General features: G+C 45.1%; 1 protein-coding gene across 2 annotated transcripts in view; it reads right to left on the reverse strand.

The window, feature by feature from the left end:
- The window catches only part of LOC143288336 (EF-hand calcium-binding domain-containing protein 6-like), a 63,226-nt gene extending 52,999 nt beyond the window's left edge, over positions 1-10,227 (reverse strand). The window contains exons 1-2 of one of the 2 annotated variants that reach the window (XM_076596712.1): positions 9,579-10,227; positions 5,628-5,958 (exon numbers count right to left, since the gene is read on the reverse strand). In XM_076596712.1, coding sequence (XP_076452827.1) covers positions 5,628-5,916 — 289 coding nt within the window. In that variant the 5' untranslated portion in view covers positions 5,917-5,958; positions 9,579-10,227. The remainder of the gene's footprint in view (positions 1-5,627; positions 5,959-9,578) is intronic. The other variant, XM_076596721.1, reaches the window with a different exon arrangement.
- Between the last annotated feature and the right edge of the window lie 10,754 nt (positions 10,228-20,981).

Genomic DNA, 20,981 nt, shown 5'->3' on the forward strand with positions numbered 1-20,981 from the left:
TTCACAAAAAAAATGCTTTTTGTTAAAGATCAACAATCTGATTCTGGTATTCCTACACATCATTACGTTATAGGCAATAGCAAGCCATAGCAAAAGTGACAAAATCATTTAACTGAATAGAGCTTAGACATTCATCTGTATACTTCTCTCAAAATAAAAGTACTTCTTATTGGCCATGACAGTCAAAATAACAAAATGTTAACTTCTTAAGAGATAAATAAACCAAACAGAGAGACCGACAGGCAGACATATAGACAGACACAAAGACAAATAGACAGGGAGAGAGAGAGAGAGAGAGAGAGAGAGAGAGAGAGAGAGAGAGAGAGAGAGAGAGAGAGAGAGAGAGAGAGAGAGAGAGAGAGATTGAGAGAGAAACAATTAACGCAAGAAACAATTAACACACAAACGCGGCACTACACAACACACGCTTGAAGCTTTAAGGATTATTAACAACGAGCGACTTTGTCTGCGTGTTACCTCTTGGCAGCGAAAGAAATAAAGCGGTTGTCATACTGTTCTTTACGTTCTGGCCTAGTGCGCGGTATCTGCGCCAACTTAATCGGATTTGCAAACAGGCTCACAACTGAACAACTTCAAATCGGTTCTCGGCTTCAATAGGTTCCCCAGTGCGTCTAATTCCGTGTCAGGTTGCATTGCGTTGCGTTGCGACGCGACGCGTTTCGACGCGTTTCGATACCATGCGACGCGATGTGACGCGATATGGTTGAGTTGCGTGGCATTCTGTTGCGCCGAATTGCATCGCATCTTGTCGTGGTTGTGCCACTGAGTCTGGAAACAGCTTAACTCTCTCGCTTCGTAGTCGGAAATGTTTCAAGCCCAACGTCACTCATTTCATTTGCCTGAGGAAGAGCCTGTGGCTCGATACGTTGCCTCTTTTATCTCATGACCTTTACCAAAATCTTTTAGTCTACCTCTTACTGTTCAAGCCCAAACAACTGATTCACCAAGTCCTCAAAACAATCAACACGCTGCACCGCTTCCTACTTTCCCTATAACTAGTGAACAGGGTTACTGGTCCAATAGCCTTTTGCGGCCATCCGGGCAGTGAATTCATATCCACAGTGCCTCGTGCTCGCCATAGGCAGGCGGGGCCCAATCCTCTCGAGACTTCCGCCGCTTTGATTTCACACCTTCCCCAGCCGAAGTCAGGTATTCACACACCTGAGTGGAGTGAGGAAAGTCGGAAGGTAAATGTGCCCATTCCCAAAGGACACAACATTATGCCGAAACGGGGCCTGGAATCCTGATCACTGGTACCCTCGACCCCTCAACCCTGATAAATATATAAGCTGTTTTCTTTACGACACCACGGATCCACTCCAAATTCATTTTTAACTCTCTCCATACGAACGGCGAAACAGACGACGTTAACAGATCCAATTCATTTTTAAATCTCGTCAACAAATCGAATTCTGGATATGCCAGACCAAAGGTCGATCGGTTAGGAAACATGGTTCGTGCTTCAGTCGTGGTCTATAGCAGACAGATGGACCGACACCTATACATTTCTCCATTAGGGGGGGTGCGTGAGATTCCGGCAGTAGTCAATACCGACAAACCAGGCTGGGTGCTAAGTTGGGAGGGAAGGAGTGTGTTTGCCGTCAACACACAGTTGGCGAGTATCGTGAGGGGGTGGAAGGAGCGGGCGGAAGCACTCTGGAATACAATCGTTGGGTGGCGGTTTATATTACCATGATTAATGTGTTCCGTGAACACTGTATCGTGTGCCTGGGCGTGTGGGTATTTTTCAGTCAGTGTGTGTGTGTGTGTGTGTGTGTGTGTGTGTGTGTGTGTGTGTGTGTGTGTGTGTGTGTGCGGATGCCGCGTATGGGTGTCTTTCTTGTGTGAGTCTGTGCATGATTCACTCTCTCTCTCTCTCTCTCTCTCTCTCTCTCTCTCTCTCTCTCTCTCTCTCTCTCTCTCTCTCCTCTCTCTCTCTCTCCGCACTTTATTTCGTGAAAGTCAGATATGAATATGGTTGATTATACCAGCGCCTTTCTTTTCTTTTCTTTTTCAATCACAATTCGTAACTGTACAGTAGGGTGATGAAAAGTCCAAATTATGACAGCCGTGCATGTATCAACGATATTCTTTCTTTCCATGTTAACACTCTGGCTAAACCAAAGCTGTCAGTAACAAAATGATGACAGGGAAAGCTGCAAAATACAGTACAATAATTCGCGATTTTAAAAAATCTCTTTTAAAAAGAAATCATTAGAAAATGACGAATATGTGTTGTTATTGTTGTTTTCAAACAGTCCCGATATAATTCATTCAGACAGAAGCTAGGCTAATCAAGAGAGAATCTTAGCAAATTAAGACATGAGTTGCCCTAATTAAGACTGTAGCTAGGCTAAGCGGGACAGAAGCTGGGCTGGTTAAGACAGAAGGTAACATAAAGTGGAACAACAACGTAAAAAAAACTAAAAGTAAAACCCATAAAATTCCCCATAACAATACTATACACATTGTTCGCATTTTACTGGACTGAAATTGACAGAATCTCTCAATCAAAAAAAAGTGAATGTTTTTCTTTTGGCAACAGCAAATCCTCCATACATTATTAACATGAAGTCACAGCAGGAGTTATCCTTCTCACAGAAGTGGCCCATTGACGGGTGCAATAGCCGAATGGTTAAAGCGCTGGGTTTTCAATCTGAGGGTCCTGGGTTCGAATCTCGGTGCACCTGGTGGGTAAAGGGTGGAGATTTTTCCGATCTCCCAGGTCAACATATGTGCAGACCTGCTAGTGCCTGAACCCCCTTCGTGTGTATGCGCACGCAGAAGATCAAATACGCACGTTAAAGATCCTGTAATCCATGTCGGCGTTCGGTGGGTTATGGAAACAAGAATATACCCAGCATGCACACCCTGAAAACGGAGTGTGGCTGCCTACATGGCGGTGTAAATAAATAAAAACGGTCATACACGTGAAACGTTACATGTCTGTCTGAGTGTGTATGCGTGTGCGTCTGAAATCTGATTGAATGACACAGGAAACAAATGATGAGCGCCCAGTGGCAGCCGTCAGTCGGCTCTACACAGGTAGGCAGCCTGTGGTGCAAATGTCCCCGTGAATGTAAAACGCTTAGAGCTTGGTCTCTGACCGAGGATAGGCGCTATATAAGTATCCACCTCAATCAATCAGTTTGCTCAAGTCACTGACGTTTGTACGTCCTGTTTACCTTTTCAGGGCGGACTGGTTGGCGTAAGAGGCTAAGAGGTCTGTCTTATCTGGGATTAGCTAAAAACACTAGGGCTGTGTTATCTCACGCGTTGAACTTGTGTCGTGGGGCGGCTTCCACCACTGTGCTGACACTGATAAAAACGTTTGCTCACACTGAAAACGTTTCAGTGAATACGAACCAATTTTCCCTTTTCTTGTGTGTGTGGGGGGTGAGGAGCGGGGAGGTTGTGTCTGGGTGTTTGTGTGTGTGTGTGTGTGTGTGTGTGTGTGTGTGTGTGTGTAGTGGGGGACTGGGGGGTTAACAAACAATGAAAAAAAATTTTTTTCATTAGTCTGGTCCTCGACCTACTTCTGTCGTGTCTGTCAAAAACAGGATTTGAATCTTGAAATTGTATACACACACACACACACACACACACGTACTACAGAACTACTACTAAAAAAAAAAAATTTTTTAAACGGTCTTGCATGCCCCGCGTATTACTCTCTGCTGACTTGTGACTCAGTGGTGTGAGCACTGCAAACGCTAACTCCAACAATCACAGCTTCACCCTCCTGGTGAGTTTACCGTAAGACTAACCCTGCTCGCAGTAAGTAATCAATCAATCAGTTGAAAATCCGATACCGCTGAACCTGGCACATGGCAGACAATATGTTTCAAAAGATCGATATTCATGGCGAGATGTGTTTCTTTCTTCGTGAATAAGAAAGGCAATGTGTATGCACCACCACAGACTTCGTGAATCGTTTTGAAACGCTACGTTGTCATAATAGGAAATCAGCAACAACATTAATAATCATGAAATCGTAATGAATAATTGCGGATCATGCAAACGTCAAAATTAACCACTGTGTCTAAGGTGTACATGCGTCTGTCGTGCCAAGCGATTTACAGCATATGCAGTTGAAAGCCGTAACTAATGACAATAAAGCTTTGTACCGTTCTAGATCCCAAAGTCACAAAGTTGCTATCTTTCCTTCCTTTAGACGCGCTAATTCATACTATGACCAGTTCACAAGTATCCAAAATAATAAATTTCAACATCAAAACTACACCCATATCGCAGTATGGTGTGAATGCAAATCTTTCCCATTTCCATAAAAAGCGACTAACTTCACCATTATGATGTAGCCCTTTTGTCAGCGTTCGGTGGGTTGTGGAAACAAGAACATGCACAGCATCACACCCCAGAAAACGGAGTATGGCTGCCTACATTTCAGGGTAAATAAACAAAACAGGCATACACACAAAATTTTACACGTCTGAGTGTGAGTTATTCATTTATTTAGACGACTTGCTTTTGCACATATTCTTGAAGCTCTATGCACTTGTGAGTGTGGTTTTGTGTGTGTGTGTGTGTGTGTGTCTGTGTGTCTGTGTTTGTCTGTGTTTGTGTGTGTGCGTGCGTGACTGAAACATAACTGAATGATACAGGAAACGAACGATGAACGCCCCATGACAGCTGTCAGTCGGCTCTACCAAGGCAGACAGTCTGTATGCGATGTAAATGACTCCGTGTTTGTAAAGCGCTTAGAGCTTTGTCTCTGACCGAGGAAAGGCGCTATGTAAGTATCCGTATCATCAACATCACCAGCCATTTTCGAACCAAGTGTGCCATGGACTGGCTCTTCTATTGCCTACTATTCCACACCCCCTGGCAATCTATGTGACCGATCATGCATGCATGGTGTCACACTGACTGAGAGAAAGGTCGACCCAGCAATGCCAGGTTCACCTTGAACAGGTAACTGATCTTTTCATTGTCTCACGATGAATGTGTGTGTAGTCGGCCTATGGTGTTGGTGTGTGTGCTAAATAATTGAGAAATAGGATAAACAGTTAATAGGAATGTGTGTGTGTGTGTGTGTGTGTGTGTGTGTGTGTGTGTGTGTGTGTGTGGTGAGACAGACAGGCGTACAGAGAGTGTGATTCAACAGTGAAAGAGAGACAGAAATAGAGAGACAGACTGGCAGACAGCGACAGTGGCACAGTCACGGAGACAGGCGAATACAGACATAGAAACAGACTGGTAAGCATTGATACCGACAGACAGTTAATGATTAGTGAGTGATTATGTGTCGACAAAAGCAAGAATGACTCTGTGTGTGTGTGTGTGTGTGTGTGTGTGTGTGTGTGTGTGTGTGTGTGACTGTGCGTGTGTGTCCCCCCCCACCCTCTCACTTTCTAACTGCATGTGTAAAATGATCGATATTTCACCCTGAAAAACACATCTATCTCTAATGGGCAGACAGACAGATATATAAACAAACAATGAATGAAGGTGACGCATGACACTTGTCCCCACCACGTGTTACCTGCTAAAAGTTAATGACAAAATGTTAATCACACAACAACAGACAACAACAAAAGCAGCAACGACAAAAAACAAAAACAAAACCAAAAAAAAACAAATCTCACCAAAGACCGGAAGTCGAGTACTGCCGGGGTCACCGTACTTGACCTCCACGCCCTCTGGGATGCTGTCGATGTGGATGGCCCCCACTGCCGGCTCCTTCCTCTGTCGGCTGTCCCTCCCCGCGGCGCTCTTCCTCCCGGGGGTCCTCTCGCTGGCCAGGGGTCGTCCCGTGCCCATGTCGGGGTCTGAGGGGGGTCGGTCCCCCACCCTGGACACCCCCCGGATGTCCAGATTGTCCGGGTTGGACATCCGGGACATGGGGTGTTGGATCTCGGGAAGGCTGACTCCCATGGTTGGTGTGTCTGGTCTTTCTTTTTTTTTCTGTTTTACAACCTGAGACATTAGAATCATAACGACGGTGATGGTCATTTCGAAAGCTGGACGATGATCTTAATCGATCAAAATAATTAAAAGGCTAAAAGGTCAAGGTCCCGTAGCTTTTTATGGCCATTGGGTGATAATTCTACTGTGTATGAGGCTCGCCCTAGGAAGGTCAGGCCCAACCCTGTCCTTCCGTCGTTTTAACCTTTCCCATCCGAAATTTAGGTTCCCATTTGCACTTGGTGGAGTGCGGAGAATCGGAGTAAAGTACCTTTCCCAAGGACGCGACACCATGCCGAAACGGGGCCTCGAACCCTGATCAGTGGCGAACACTGTGTCAGAAGCCTAACGCTTAACCGAGTCTTCAATGGTGTCTCCAAAATAATACGTGGAGATCAGTATCATGACTACGGTGATCAAAGTTACCAGGAAGTTTGTCATTCTAAAATGGAACGGTGTGGGGGAATTTGATATACATCATGGACTGATCTTTCTTTCTTTCTTTCTCCTGATGTCCACTGGGTGTCTGAATGGCTGGCCCAGCTTAGAGCTTTCTGTCGTTAGAAATGCGGTATTCTTCGTCTTCACCCACCTCTTCAATCTTAAATCATTCTGTTTTTGTCATTTCAGGCGTCATGGCATATTAATTTGACGTTCATACGGAGAGTCAGACCCTTCGCTTAAAAAAAACAACAACAAAAAAAAAAAACATTGATCGGATCGATCTGCCTCAGAGAGGACGCAAGAGACCACCTAAGTGCGGCTCTTTTGAGCTCAGCTCGCTACCCCTTTGTTCACGCCCATGAAAAAGAAGTTTAAAAATGAGAGAAAGAATTAAATCGCCGCTAGCCAATCGTGCGCGTGGTGTGTGTGTGTGTGTGTGTGTGTGTGTGTGTGTGTGTGTGTGTGTGTGTGTGTGTGTGTGTGTGTGTGAGGAAGAGAGAGAGAGATCAAATAATGTTACTTATGGCCCAGCCGACCGGGGCTGAATATTCGTCAGTTCTTTATGCCAGTTGAAAAGAGACAGCCCATGTTTTAAGTTTTTGCTGTTGTTTATTTCTGGAGCCTTTTTTTTTTCTTCTTTTCTGATCAAAGTCAATATATACCCTTTAGTCTGATCAGTCATAATATTTGTATATTACATTACCGTTTAGTACTTAAAGAGACATTAATGGAGTCTTGCTGACCACGCAAGACCCAGTTTTACGAGTAGCTGCTATCTTATCTGTCAAGCTGTCTGTGTGTTTAATTCTCTTCAAATGACTTGTACCAGCTTGAAACAATCGTCACTGACTGGGGGACCCAAGGGGGTGAGAGATACGTCAGTCACTGCCAGCAACGCCCCAACTGATAACTGTGGGCCACAAAGAACTGGCCATGTTTGTTCCTGGAGAAATAAGACGGGCGCAATAGTCGAGTGGTTAAAGCGTTGGACGTTCAATCTGAGGGTCCAGGGTTCGAATCTCGGTAACGGCGCATGGTGGGTAAAGGGTGGAGATTTTTCCGATCTCCCAGGTCAACATATGTGCAGACCTGCTAGTGCCTGAACCCCCGTTCGTGTGTATACGCAAGCAGAAGATCATTTACGCACGTCAAAGATCTTGTAATCCATGTCAGCGTTTGGTGTGTTATGGAAACAAGAACATACCCAGCATGCACACCCCCGAAAACGGAGTATGGCTGCTTACATGGCGGGGTAAAAACGGTCATACACGTAAAAGCCCACTCGTGTACATACGAGTGAACGTGGGAGTTGAAGCCCACGAATTAAGAAGAGGAAGTTCCTGGAGAACGATAGCAAGGAGAGATGATAGATGATACCTTTTTTCTCTTTTTTACAATACAGCCATGTAGGTTTGGTATATCCGCATTAAAAAAAGTGTCTCGTTTTTGCTTTTGTTTGCTTCTTGTTTCTTGTCTTTTTCTTTTCTAGATAGTCGTCTCCCTTTCTGAATGAACTTTTTTTCATTTCAAATTTTGTTACACATACACATGCAAAAAGAAAAAGAGACGGATATTACACGAATCCCTTATAAACAAACGCCTGAGAGTTATAAAGAGGAAAAATTGGTGGAACGTTAAGGGTTTATTAGTGTGTTTTTTAACCAAACCGCAAAATATGTGAACTTGGGGAGATGGGGTCGCTTATTTCTTTTTTTTCTTTTCTTTTTTTTTCTTTCTTTCTTTTTTTTCTTCTTTTTTTCTTTTTTGTTTTAGCAGGAACATGTTTCTTGTTCTTTTTTTTCCTTAACCTTTTTATTCTGGATTCCACAGAACGTGGTTGGTCCAGGTGTATTCCCTGTTTTGGCTGGTTAAAAGTCCGCAGTGACACTTTTCGCTAAGGCTGATGAAATATTGTTGTGTCTGGGGAAGTCTCAATAAAAATCTGGAAAGATCACAGGCCAGTCTGGCTAAAATTGGCAGTCATTGAATAGCCTGATAATAAATGTCAGAGTCTTGGGGTAATCTGTCTAAAAATGGATAATAAATGTCAAAGTCTTGGGGTAATCTGTCTAAAAATGGCAAATTTCTCGATAGTTTATGATTGTTTTCCTGTATGCTGAAAATCAATAAAAGACACCTATACACTAAGGTGAACAGTATGATTCGGGCAAGGAAGCATTTTGTCTGTCTTTCTGTCTGTGTGTCTGTCTGCCTGTCTGTCTGTGTGCCTTTAGTAACCGATGTGCTGAAAGCCGCATCAACATGACAAACTCTCTCTGCTGACATGTTATTCTTCAAAACAAAAAAATTACTGCCTCCCTCTGTGTGTGTGTGTGTGTGTGTGTGTGTGTGTGTGTGTGTGTGTGTGTGAGTACGTGTGTGCATGTGTGTGTGTGTGTGTGTGTGTGCGCGCGCGCGTGCGCGTGTGTGTGTATATGTGTATGTCTACCTGTGCTCCAATGCATTAGCTCCAAACTGACCAGGCCTCTTGTAACTCTCCGACCAGGTCGTTTGTAACGAACATAAACCGATGTCTGTATCCGCGACGCCTTGTCGCCGTGAACAACTCTAATACGCATATACTCACTCTCGTGAATCAAGTTTCTGTTATGGATATGCACGCATAGTTCATGGCAAAGTAGGTCTGCATAACCACATTGCAGAAAGTAACAAACAAGCACGCAAAAAGGCAGTATCTTTGAGCTTGAAATCCATTGGAAGAGTTTGACTTTTATGGCGACATGTTAAGCAGTCCGTCTTGTAAATTAGGGGGACCAATAGAGAGACAGAAATACTGTCTGCGTTGTCTTTCACCTTTATATCACCACCACCTTCTTGTTCATATTCTTGTTTTGTTGTTGTTGTTGTTGTTCTTCTTCTTCTTCTTATATTGTATTTTCACAGCCTTTATTTCCCCCAACCATTTCACGCCTTTTGTGAAACAGCCAACAAATGCCGTGCAGATGAACCTGGAATAAACTGACGGTGTGAATGTTATTCCGCTAAAATCATTTTTCAGATGTTTTTATCACATGGACATAAGCGATTAATAATATAATAATAATTATTATTATTATCATTATTATTGTTCTTATTATTGTCATTACATAAATTGTTTTAAAAACACTTCTTTCAAAATTCAAACAAAAATTACAGGACTCAACATATACACACACACACAAAAATACCTTTTGCAAGCACTGTCTCCTTGAGAGAAGAGATCCAGAAGACAAGACAAGACGATGCCCACCAGCACAGAATCTATCTCCCTACTATTCTTCCACAAAAAAGAACAGGCGGAAAGAGACGCACAATGGTCGAACAATGGCGGCAGGACACTTCTCCCCTTGCACACAGTGTTGGTAAGCACGGTCCTTTCCGGTGCTAGGCGTTGCTATGGACCGGCCCCCATACACCTCACGACGGGCCGTTTAAGATCGGCACCACACGTACACGGCCCCTACCTGCCTTTTGTTTTTTTACGGCTGACTGACTACCACCTACCACTCAGCGCTTACACAGACGTGTTCGAGGCTTACTGGTATATGGACTTATACAGGCCCAAGGTGCATACGACGCTTTTTTTTTCTTCACTTTTTCTTTCTTTCTTTCTTTCTTTTTTTTCTTTTTTTAAATTTTATTTTTTTATATAACTCCCAGGAACAGAGTGCAGCCTATATCATAATACGTTTCAGTTTTTCTGTTTCACAAACACCACAAAACAGTCCGGCAGCAGATCGGAGAGCACTGGAATCGATTTTGTTCGGTACTGGGGCTAATCTAAGCCAGAGTATGGCATGAAAGATTGTTTTAGTCACGAGCACTCGATGTAGAGCGCTCGCTTGTTGGCTCGCCGCTGTTTTTCGCTCCGCTTTCTTCGAGCCCTCTATGTTCCCCATCCCCCTCCTCTCATCTCTCCTTCTATCCCTCACCTCCGCGCCGCCCTCTTCCCCTTTCCTTCTCCCTGTCCTCCTCCACCAACGTCAAACGGCCGCCGATCTAGGTGACAATCACTCGGGTCCCGCATTCCACCATTACAGATCTGTCGGCTGGATAATGGTGAGCACAAAAAACTACCACGCGTATGTTCGTTCTTTCTCTTCCAAATTCGAGACGTTAGAAGTTCGAGAAAAGGGTGTTGGTGAGGACACCATGGGACTTCAGAATGTTATTGCAGGATGTATAACATGGACAATAAGTTGTCCATCCTTGTCCAGAAACTAACGAACTGACAAAGACAACGGGGCACATATGTTATTCTGACTACGCAATCGTTCCTGATTCAGGTCAATGCTTAGATGACAGATTTGCTGCGTCTGGAAATCTGGAAGTGACCCAGTACAAGCAATATGTCTTGTTTTCTTAAAAGTTGTTCAGGTTTTCACAACTGCACGTTCACGTCCATCTGCAACCCCCTCCTTAAATCGTATGTACATAAAAAGAACACCATGTTTTGCAGACATTAAAGAACTGCTACAGCAGTTGCCATGGCTCTTGCAAGAATTATGATTTTCAATGGTAGAAGAACATCACAGCGTGTTTTTTTTTACCTGTTGTAAGAAAACATGAGACATTTGTCATGTGAAAAGGAATTACCTTACGTACGGAAGTGGAAGCAAATTCACTTGCCTTTAGTGGTTTGTTTGCAAACAGAAGAAAACACAAAGACAGCCATGTCATCATTCTAACCATGGTAAATGGAATGTGTGCTCTACATTTAGTAAAAGAAAGATTATGTCTCCAGATATATACATACATACATATATATATATATATATATATATATATATATATATATATATATTCATAAGGCCTGTTTGATATTCGGAACAAACTGGTGTCGAAGGAAGTGGACCAATACCGTCAGTCCTGCTACAACAGCTGGAGAGGGACAAAACGGAGTCAAATATGGATGCTGTCATCAGTTGATAGTCTTGTAGAATCACACACACACACACACACACACACACACACACACACACACACACACACACACACACACACATAGATGAAATCTTAATATTATAGGTATACATGTACTTTGAAGGCAAAACGAACAACATGCTATGAAAAAAAATTAAAAGTTTAAAAATAATAATAATAAAATTAAAATATAATAATAATAATCATAATCATAATAATAATAATATATATATACATATACATATATATATTGGCATCTTATGAAAAGAAACATAAGACAAACTTTTTCAGGGTATATCAGACTCCTTTTAGAATCTGATGAAAGAAATCTGAAAATTGGAACAGGTAGAGAGGGAAGACGTTTTGATAACGAATGCATCCGGATGGGAGAGAATTAAAGAAAATGAGACAGTGAAAGAATTCCAGTCCTAGCAATTAGGACCTAAGTTTCACGAAGAAAACATATTTTCAATTGATTTCAAATAAAATTCACAATACAACCTCCTAAATCAATAGGTCGTCAACAAGAAGACCAAAGTTTAAAAGTCAAAAGAACCAACAACACCAAAAACGATTTACTATGTAGAAAACTCATCAGACTCCATCTCCCCTGGAGAGATGGTGCTCCAATGTGCAAGAAAAGAAAATAAGTAGACCTCGAATGACCGTCACTTAGGTCTAAATGTCTGCAGGATCCTTACCTAAAAATCCACATGGACATGAATACTCTGCTGTAGAAGAAACTTGAAATAATAATAGAAGCAAAACATAACAACAAACACTGTAATGATAAATTCATGTTCACTCAAATTCATGAGTGAGCTTTTGAGTGCACGACTGTTTTTATTCTGCCATTACGGAAGTGATCCTCCGTTTTCGGGTGTGAACGCATGATGGTAGGCCTATGTTGGAGACTGAAAATTGCTCAATTCTTAACACAGCCTACAGCTGGAGTTAGGACCGCCAAGGATAACGCATATTCACAGGCACTTATGCACACACACACACACACACACACACAGAGAGAGAGAGAGAGAGAGAGAGAGAGAGAGATGTATGTATATGCGCGCGCGTCCGCGCAAAAACACACTCACATGCACAAACGCATGCACCCAGTACCGTATGCTGCGCTTCACTACACTACACTACACTACACTACAATGCAATGCAATGCAATGCAACGCAAAACATGCAGTAGGCCCCTTACACTAACTATACACAATACGCATCCATTTCTCATTCTCTTTTCACACCTTTCTTTTTCATCCATCCCGTTGTTCACAGGAAAGAATCGATAAAACCCTGAAGGGAACAGTGGCTGCAAACAATGGATCAACTAGATGGTGGTGCCAGGCCGCGGGACAGGTCTGTCCTCTACGACACTGGCGTAATCCTTTGCCCTTGAATACGTCAGTTGACGTAAGATTTATGGAGAGGGCTGGGGAGGGGGGGGGGAGGAGAAAGACAGACAGACAGGCAGGCAGGCAGAACGAAATCGGAACGGAATGGTTTATTCACATAGGCCTCAGCCGCCAAAAGGAGTTCACATGAACATTGTGCAACTCAATGAAACAGCAAAAGCAAACAAACATAAAATACAAATAACAAAACGTAATTATATTCATTTTACGAAGTAGCGATTTCTCTCAGTTTAAAAGCCTTATACGAAAGCAAAGAAAAATCACGAACACCTGTACTATTGCTTGACGACATCAACAGACTTAATTTAAACAGAAAGGGATGTTTGTGGTAAATTGTTTTGTTTTGTTTTTTTCTTGAGACAGGGAGAGGGAAAGAGAAAGATGTGGGTGAGACAGACTGACAGACAGAGGCAGGCAGGCAGTCAGACAGACAGAGGCTGCATGACAACCTTGAACGAAGATGAGGTTCAGTTCAGTTTGGCTAAGGCCCCAGCCGACCGTACAGAACCATAACAAACCAAACATACACGTCACACAGCTAGCAACTGATGTCAAGGAACAGCAAAGAACAAAGAAACAAACAACAGTAACAATAACAACCCTCTCACATTTTCAAACACTTTGGAAGAGAAAACTAGCTCTGTTTACAGTCAAGTCACAACAAATCAACCTTCAAATTTGCATTTGCCTCTGGTCCTTCCACCACATTAATTCTGTCGGCGGAAAATTTACACTATTAATGAAAGATTACAAAAATTACATAATTATGAAATCGTGCAAATAAACTATAGAAATCCAAACGTAATTGTACTGTGAACTGTTCGGTTATCATGGACTTCCCCTAAAGCACCTGATCCCGAGACTTCACTCAGCCAACAATTTAGTGGTGTCCTCAATTAAGCGAAAGAAAAAAACACAGTCTCGTAACTTCCCTAAGCTCTGGGTGAAGTGTTGGATTCGAAATGGGAAGAAAACTGAGCAAAAACCATGCTACTTAAAAGGCAATTCAATAGCAACTGATAAACGATCCATCTTTGCACTTATATCTTACATAAAGGATGCAAGGGATGTCAATATGTGTGTACAGTATAAGCAGAAAACTCAGCTGTGTCATAACCCAAGCATAATGAAACAAACGGCAACTGACACAGAGGAAGTGATATGAATACCTACAGTAACGTCTATTTGGATCTACAAAGACGTGCTCTCCACCAATGATTGACCAAATTATTTGTCTATACTTAGCAACATGATAGTGAAGAAAAACAAGTGCAAGTGACACAACTCTTCCATTACTTTTTTTACAAAGACGCTTGAAATAAAATTTTTAAAAGGTGGGCGTGGATAGGCAGATTGAACCCTTCGGAGGCAGCGAATTGGGGCTATACATGTCATCTCTAAGGGAGATATCATTTTTCACATGCCTGTTAGGACTGATACTGATGAATCACAACTTTGCACTCACATTAATTCTTTGATTCAAAGTTATAGCTGTTCATACTTCACTGTGAAGCTGCATGGAAACCAAACGTGCCATGTAAATCCATCTCGGGCATCAGTCAATCTCCACTGAAAAACGTGTAACTATGTTTGTTGTTGGCGTCCGTCTGTCTCGGGAGACAATGGAACTCTGCGCCTAGTTCGGTCAAGTTGTTGAGTTGCAGCGCCTGCTGTGGTTGTACAGTCCGATTCTGGATCGGCAGGCTCTGTTGCAGATGCCGCAGGTGAAAATCGCGCCTGGCTCAGAGGGTACGGATTCTGCCCTCTGCCGTCTGCACTCTCTTCCCTGTTCCCAGTGCTGTTCTCTCTTCTCCTCGCTCCTCTGGACGCATGCCTTTACGGTCCTTCTCCTGCTGTTACGGTCTTCATCCACCGCCTCCCAGCCTGCTGGGTCGATGTCGCCTGCCCTCATGTCTCGTTTGCAGACGTCCCTGTAGCATAGGACAGGTCTTCCTGCAGGTCTGGAACCAGTGGTGAGCTTGCCATAAAGGGTGTCCTTGGGGATTCGCCCGCCATCCATTCGCCTGACGTGGCCGGGCGATCGCAGACGGCGCCGGGTCAGGAGTGCAAACATGCTGGAGATGCCTGCCTGGTCAAGGACTTTCTTGTTTGGTACACGTTATTGCCACGTGATGCCCAGAATTCTCCTGAGGTTGCACTGGTGAAAGGAGTTGAGTCTGCGTTCTTGGCGAGAGTAGAAAGTCCATGTCTCGCTACAATAGAGCAGAGTGCTGAGCACACAGGCTTGGTACACCTGCATCTTGGTGTTGATAGTCAGCATGGGATTGTCCCAAACCCTCTGTGCCAGGCTGTAGATGCTTTGCCAGTCCGCTTGTTGAGTTCGGCATCCAGGGAGAGGTTACTTGAGGTGGTGGAGCCGAGGTAAGTGAAGTCCTCGACGACCTCGAGTGTGAAGTCACCAATGGAGATGCTTGGGGTGCTGCTCACATCCTGGCCCATGATGTTTGTCTTCTTTAGGCTGATAGTCAAGCCAAACTCTCTGCATGCTTGGGCGAAGTGGTTGATGAGTCGCTGGAGTGCCTCCTCAGAGTGAGTTGTGAGAGCTGCGTCATTTACGAAAAGCATCTCGTGTATGAGAACCTGTCGCACTTTGGTTTTAGCGTGAAGGCGGGCCAGGTTGAAGAGACTGCCATCGCTTCTGGTGTGGAGATATACTCCATCCTCTGACTAGCTGAAGGCATAAGACAGCAGCAGCGAGAAGAAGATACCGAAGAGTGTTGGGGAAAGCACACAGCCTTGCTTCACCCCGCTCTTGATTGGGAATGGATCAGAGGAAGATCCATCGTGCTGAACGGTGCCCTGCATGTCTTCATGAAAAGACGTGATCATCCTCAGGAGCTTGGGGGGACATCCAATCTTCTGTAGCAGTGTGAAAAGACCTTTTCTGCTGACCAGGTGAAAGGCCTTGGTGAGGTCGATGAATGCGACGTATAATTGCCGTCTCTGCCCCGGCATTTCTCCTGCAGCCGCCGCAAGAAGAAGACTATGTTGATTGTTGATCTTCCAGCTCTGAATGCGCACTGTGCCTCAGGGTATATGCATTCAGCAAGTAACTGCAGTCTGCTCAGGACTACACGGGTAAAGGCTTTCCCAACGATACTGAGCAGGGAGATTCCACGGTAGTTGCAATCGCTGTGATCACCCGAGTTCTTGTACAGAGTGATGATGTTGGCGTCACGCATCTCCTGGGGCACAGTCCCTTCTCTTCAGCACTGCAGTAGCAACTGGTGCAGGTGGTGGAGCAGCACAGTTTTTTTCCAGCCTTGATGACATCAGGTGGGATGCCATCTTTTCCTGGAGTTTTGCCACAGGCGAGGGAGTCGATGGCCTTGCCGAGTTCCTATTCAAAGGGCGGGATATCGAGTTCTTCCATGACAGGGAGGTTGGCGGTGCTCTCAAATGCTGCGTCTGCGACAATGTTTTCTCTTGAACAGAGCTCCTGGTAGTGTTCCGCCCATCTCTAAACCTGCTTGCTCCAGTCTGTTATCAAAATGAAGCTATGAGGCTGATCCTTGGAACAACAAAAGACACGCCCACGGAAACCATGCGATACCTGCTTGACCTTCCTTCAGTGCAGGCCAGAAACAAGTTAGAACAGGTTAAGACCTACTTCAGAGCATTAGAAAACCCGCAAAACCCACTGCATGACGCAGTCAAAGAACCAAAAGGCAGCCGTCTAGGACGAGGAAGATCATGGATGGGGCAAGCAGAAGACACAATCCAGCTAGTATGCCGACTACAAGACCTGAAAGAAACAAAAGAAAGGGAGAAAAAGCCCGAAAACCTCAACCATCTATTCAACACAGCCACTTTACCCACTCTAGGAAGACATTGTCGGGAATGGCCAGAAGGCAAAACTGATGCGGAAGTGAAGCTAATCAAAGAAGAAAACAGTAAAGAAGAGGACATCATCATATACACAAATGGCTCAGTCACCAAAGACCAATCCGGTTGGGGATTCACTGCGAAACAAAATGGAAAAAACAATTAGGGAAGAGAATGCTGCCTACGAAGTCACAACCTCCAGCCTAACGATGGAAATTGTGACACATGCCCTCCAGTAGCTATCGTCTATCCATATGCCCGGAAACCAACATGCCATGATTCTAACCGACTCAATGAACCTCATACAGAAAATTGAAAATGGAATGGGAAGCCCAGAGTGGCATAAGGCAATGCGCAACTATCAGATTAAAAAACTTACATGGTCATACTGCCCGGTACATGTAGGTGTTAAGGGAAATGAGCGAGCTGACAGAGTTGCTGGTAATGTAACAACAACGAGCAGTCTACATCTAGGAAAATCGGAAATCCTTAGAAAAGTCAAAGAATATCAAAAAGAACAGGTACAAGGCCATCACACCATCGATCGCCTCAAAGAAATAAAGGTATAGAGAGGGAGCGGCCGTAAGTCTAGCATGAAAGGTAGAGCACGATGCTTTGCAAATCAAACAAATATCGGCGGCATCATTTCCAAACCAACATTGCGCAAATTTCTTCAAAACGGAACAGAATCTCTGTGGGCTTTTCCAAATACAATAAACTGAGCAACACACTAGACGCCACGTTCTTGGCATCAGAGATCTTTTCCGACCCTTCTTGCGGCCAATCAGTGGCAGCCTCTGTGCGTGTGTGTATGTGTGTGTTTGTGTGCGTGTATGCGTGCGCGAGGGTGTAAGTGTACACAAGTGTCAGGAGAGTTCTGTGCACGTGCGTGTGTGTGTGGGGGGGTGGGGGGTGCGGGGGGGGGGGGGGGTTAGAGGATGAGGTATGTGTGTGTATGCATGCCTTCACTGTAGGAGCAACGGAATATTGGAACGTGCGGGTGTGCATATATATATTATGTGTGTGGGGGTGGGGGTGGGGGATATGGGCGTATGTGTGTGTGCTTGTACAAGTAAGTGTGCCTCTGTGTGTGTGTGTGTGTGTGTGTGTGTGTATGCCGTGGAAGCTGCGATACGTAGCCTAGAAATGAGTGTGTGGAGGAGGGGGGGGGGGGGGGGGTAGAGGGGCTGCAGGGTAGTGTGTGTGTGTGTGTGTGTGTTAGGGCTCATGTACGTTTATGTGTATTTGATTGTGCTTTCATATCTGTGAAACTGAATGTTTGGTGCATATCTGTATTGCATATGTGTGTGTATGTGTGAATGTGTGTCAACATGTTTTACATGTATTTGCTTATTTATCATCATTGTTGTCCTTTTTTTTCTTCTTTTTTTTCTTCTTTTTTTACGCTTATAGCTGACTTCATCAAGTTTTTGCGCCTTATAAATATTATTAGTAGTAGTAGCAGTTCTTTTTTTATGTATTTATCTATTATTTATTTATTTATTTACTTATTTCTTTTTATTTTATTTTATTTTATTTTTATTATTCCTCAAGGCCTGACTAAGCGCATTGGGTTATGCTGCTGGTCAGGCATCTGCTTGGCAGATGTGGTGTAGCGTATATGGATTTGTCCGAACGCAGTGACGCCTCTTTGAGCTACTGAATCTGAAACTGTTATCATGTTGCCGGAAGCTGACTTCAGTGGCGCGATCTTGTTCACACATCGTGCATGCCACGGATGTTGCCACAGTCAGCGGAAAGTTGGATGTTCTGACAGATGTTCAGCCAGTAGTAGTTGGTGCAGCGTCTGGCGATCCGTTTGGTGTCGTTTCTGGCCTTCTTGAGTGCGGCAAGTGTCTTCTTAGAAAGCTCTCCTTTGTGGTTGATGAGCGCCACTCTTTTGGTCTCTATTGCTGGTTCCAAAACAGCAATGCTGGCTTCGAGCCAATCTGGATTCTGCATCTCTGTTTTGCCGAAGGTGTCCGTGGCTGAGTTGTAGATGTCGTCACAGATGTGATTCCACATCTCAGCATTGACAGCAGGGCAGTCTTTGAGGGCATCCTCGATGGAGTTGGCGAAGCGGTCGCACAGGTCTGGGATTGCTGTTCTGGCAGTGTTGATGCGAGGCCGACCCTTCTGCTTTGAGTGGTGAATCCGTTTTGGTTGGAAGCGCACTTTGCAGCCAACCAGGGAGTGGTTGGTGTCGCAGTCAGCACTGTGAAAACTACGTGTGGTGAGTACGCAGTTCAGGGCCTTCGAGTGATGATGAGGTCCAGCTGGTGCCAGTGGCGGGATCTGGGGTGTCGCCAGGAAGTTCGGTGATGTGGCTTGGTGGAGAAGAATGTGTTAGTTACGCAGAGGTTGTGGTAGGAGCAAAAATCTAGAAGCCTTTGCCCGTTCTCATTCAGTTTGCCAATACCGAAGTGGCCAGTGCAGCTGGGCCAGGAGTCGTGGTCAGAACCCACTCAGGCATTGAAGTCGCCGAGAAGGTACAGCTGTTCTGTGGCAGGGATGTCTCGGATGGTGGTATCAAGCTCCTCGTAGAACTGGTCTCTGTCTCCACAGAAGAACAATGTGTGGGAGTATAGACGCTCAGAAGGTTTACACTGGGCCAGAGGAGGCTGACAGGCGGAGGGCGAGGATGTGGACTGTGCGGTTCCACAGAGGACAGTAGAGAGTTACTCACGGCGAATCCAACGCCATGCAGTCTTGGCTCTTCAAGTTCCTTGCCCTTCCAGAAGAACGCGTAGTTCTGTTCCCTGAGGCTGCTGCTTGTCGGGAAGTCTTGTTTCCTGTAGTGCAGCAATGTTGATGTTGAGCCTTGTCACGATCAATGATGACTGTTTTCTCAGTGGAATCATCGACCTGTTGCAGGTCATTTGAGAGGCCAGGGCACATTGTCCTGACATTCCAGCATGCTAAAAGCAAGATGGGCATTTTTTGTTTCTCTTTTTGCCTGGTGCTGGGTAACAGTCTGCTTGTCGGGTTTTTCCCTAGCTCCAAGCATCCATTGAAGTAGGCAGACTGTGGCGGGTCAGCACCTTATTGGCTGGGGGCTGACCAGCTTGGCGGTAGCTGACCAGTGGGACTATGATGGTCCCTCCCACTGTCGGAGGCAGCCCGTAGCGCCTGGACCTACGCCAATCGGTCCTTGCCGGCTTATAACTTGTAACTGCTGCCTCCCTTGTTGTTTTTGTCCCTGGGGACAGCGGCACCGCTGAAGTGACCTCTCCAGGGCGCGAGCCTGGGCGAACTTTATGGACATTCTGGGTTGCCCAGTCTTCAGAATCCCCCTCTCCGCCTCACCGATGTAGTCCGCAGGAATGCAGAGCGATACATTCGGCACCAGCCAGCTTGGCTGCAGGAGCTGCCGGAACCGGGAAGAAAGTCAGTCAGTGCAACCGTCCAACCGCCTGAAGTTAGGCCCGGGGCTCCAGTTCCGGATTTTTCCTCAGGGTTTGCTCAGTCCCGACGCCTTTCTCGTGACCGGGTATGCCACAAGGCAACGGAGGTTTGGAGTTAGGGTTTTCCTTCCCCTACTAGATGGACTGCCTTCCCAGACCAGCTGATGACCTCCATCTGCCCGAAGCACCTGGTTTTGAGGCGCCAGAGACCCACCTTTCGTCCCTTCTCCTGCCAGTCAAAGCAGTTCCGCCGGGCTAAGCCACACGGGCAGGTCAGGAGTTGGGCCGGTTTGGTTCAGTGTCAGAGGCTGTTTGAGACGCACGCGGCCGCCGGCATGGGAACACTGACTTTATAGGTGGTAAGAGCTTGTCCTCACTTCCGCCCCGGCTGCTGATGACAATCCTCATATTTGAACCATGTATAAGAGCGTAATCATGGACTCGCACAAACAAATACACGCCCATGAGCGCAAACACACACACACACACACACACACACTCCAACTGACAGCGCCGCCGGGCAGCACTGCCGGATCCACGACCACCCCGAGCACCCCCACCGCCCCCGGGACTCGAACCCGTGGACACTCGCTTTCCGCATTAGGCCGCTTCGCACACGGCCACCGCTGCACTAATCTGTTATGCAGACGACACAAATGGTTATACATTCTTAATTAAGAACCATAAACCCACTTGTGAGGAGAATTCCGGCATTTAGTGTGTTCTGAGGATCCAAATCCCGTTTCCCCAAGTGGAATTGGAAGGGAGCAACCATTTTTGGAAGTGCAGTTTCATTATCATTCTAGAAATGCCCAATTTTCTTTCGTATACATTATATGTCATACTATTGGTTTTTGTACTTTTTTAGCACTTTATTGTATATTTTACTTGAATGCATCTATTTACTTTGAAAAAATGATAGTATTGGTACAACTTTTAAACAAAAAGGACATACCCCTTTCCTTGGCCACAATATCTCTGACGTATTTCGCATGCA

Source organism: Babylonia areolata, chromosome 1, assembly GCF_041734735.1.
Source record: "Babylonia areolata isolate BAREFJ2019XMU chromosome 1, ASM4173473v1, whole genome shotgun sequence".
Classification (NCBI taxonomy): Eukaryota; Metazoa; Mollusca; class Gastropoda; order Neogastropoda; family Buccinidae; genus Babylonia; species Babylonia areolata.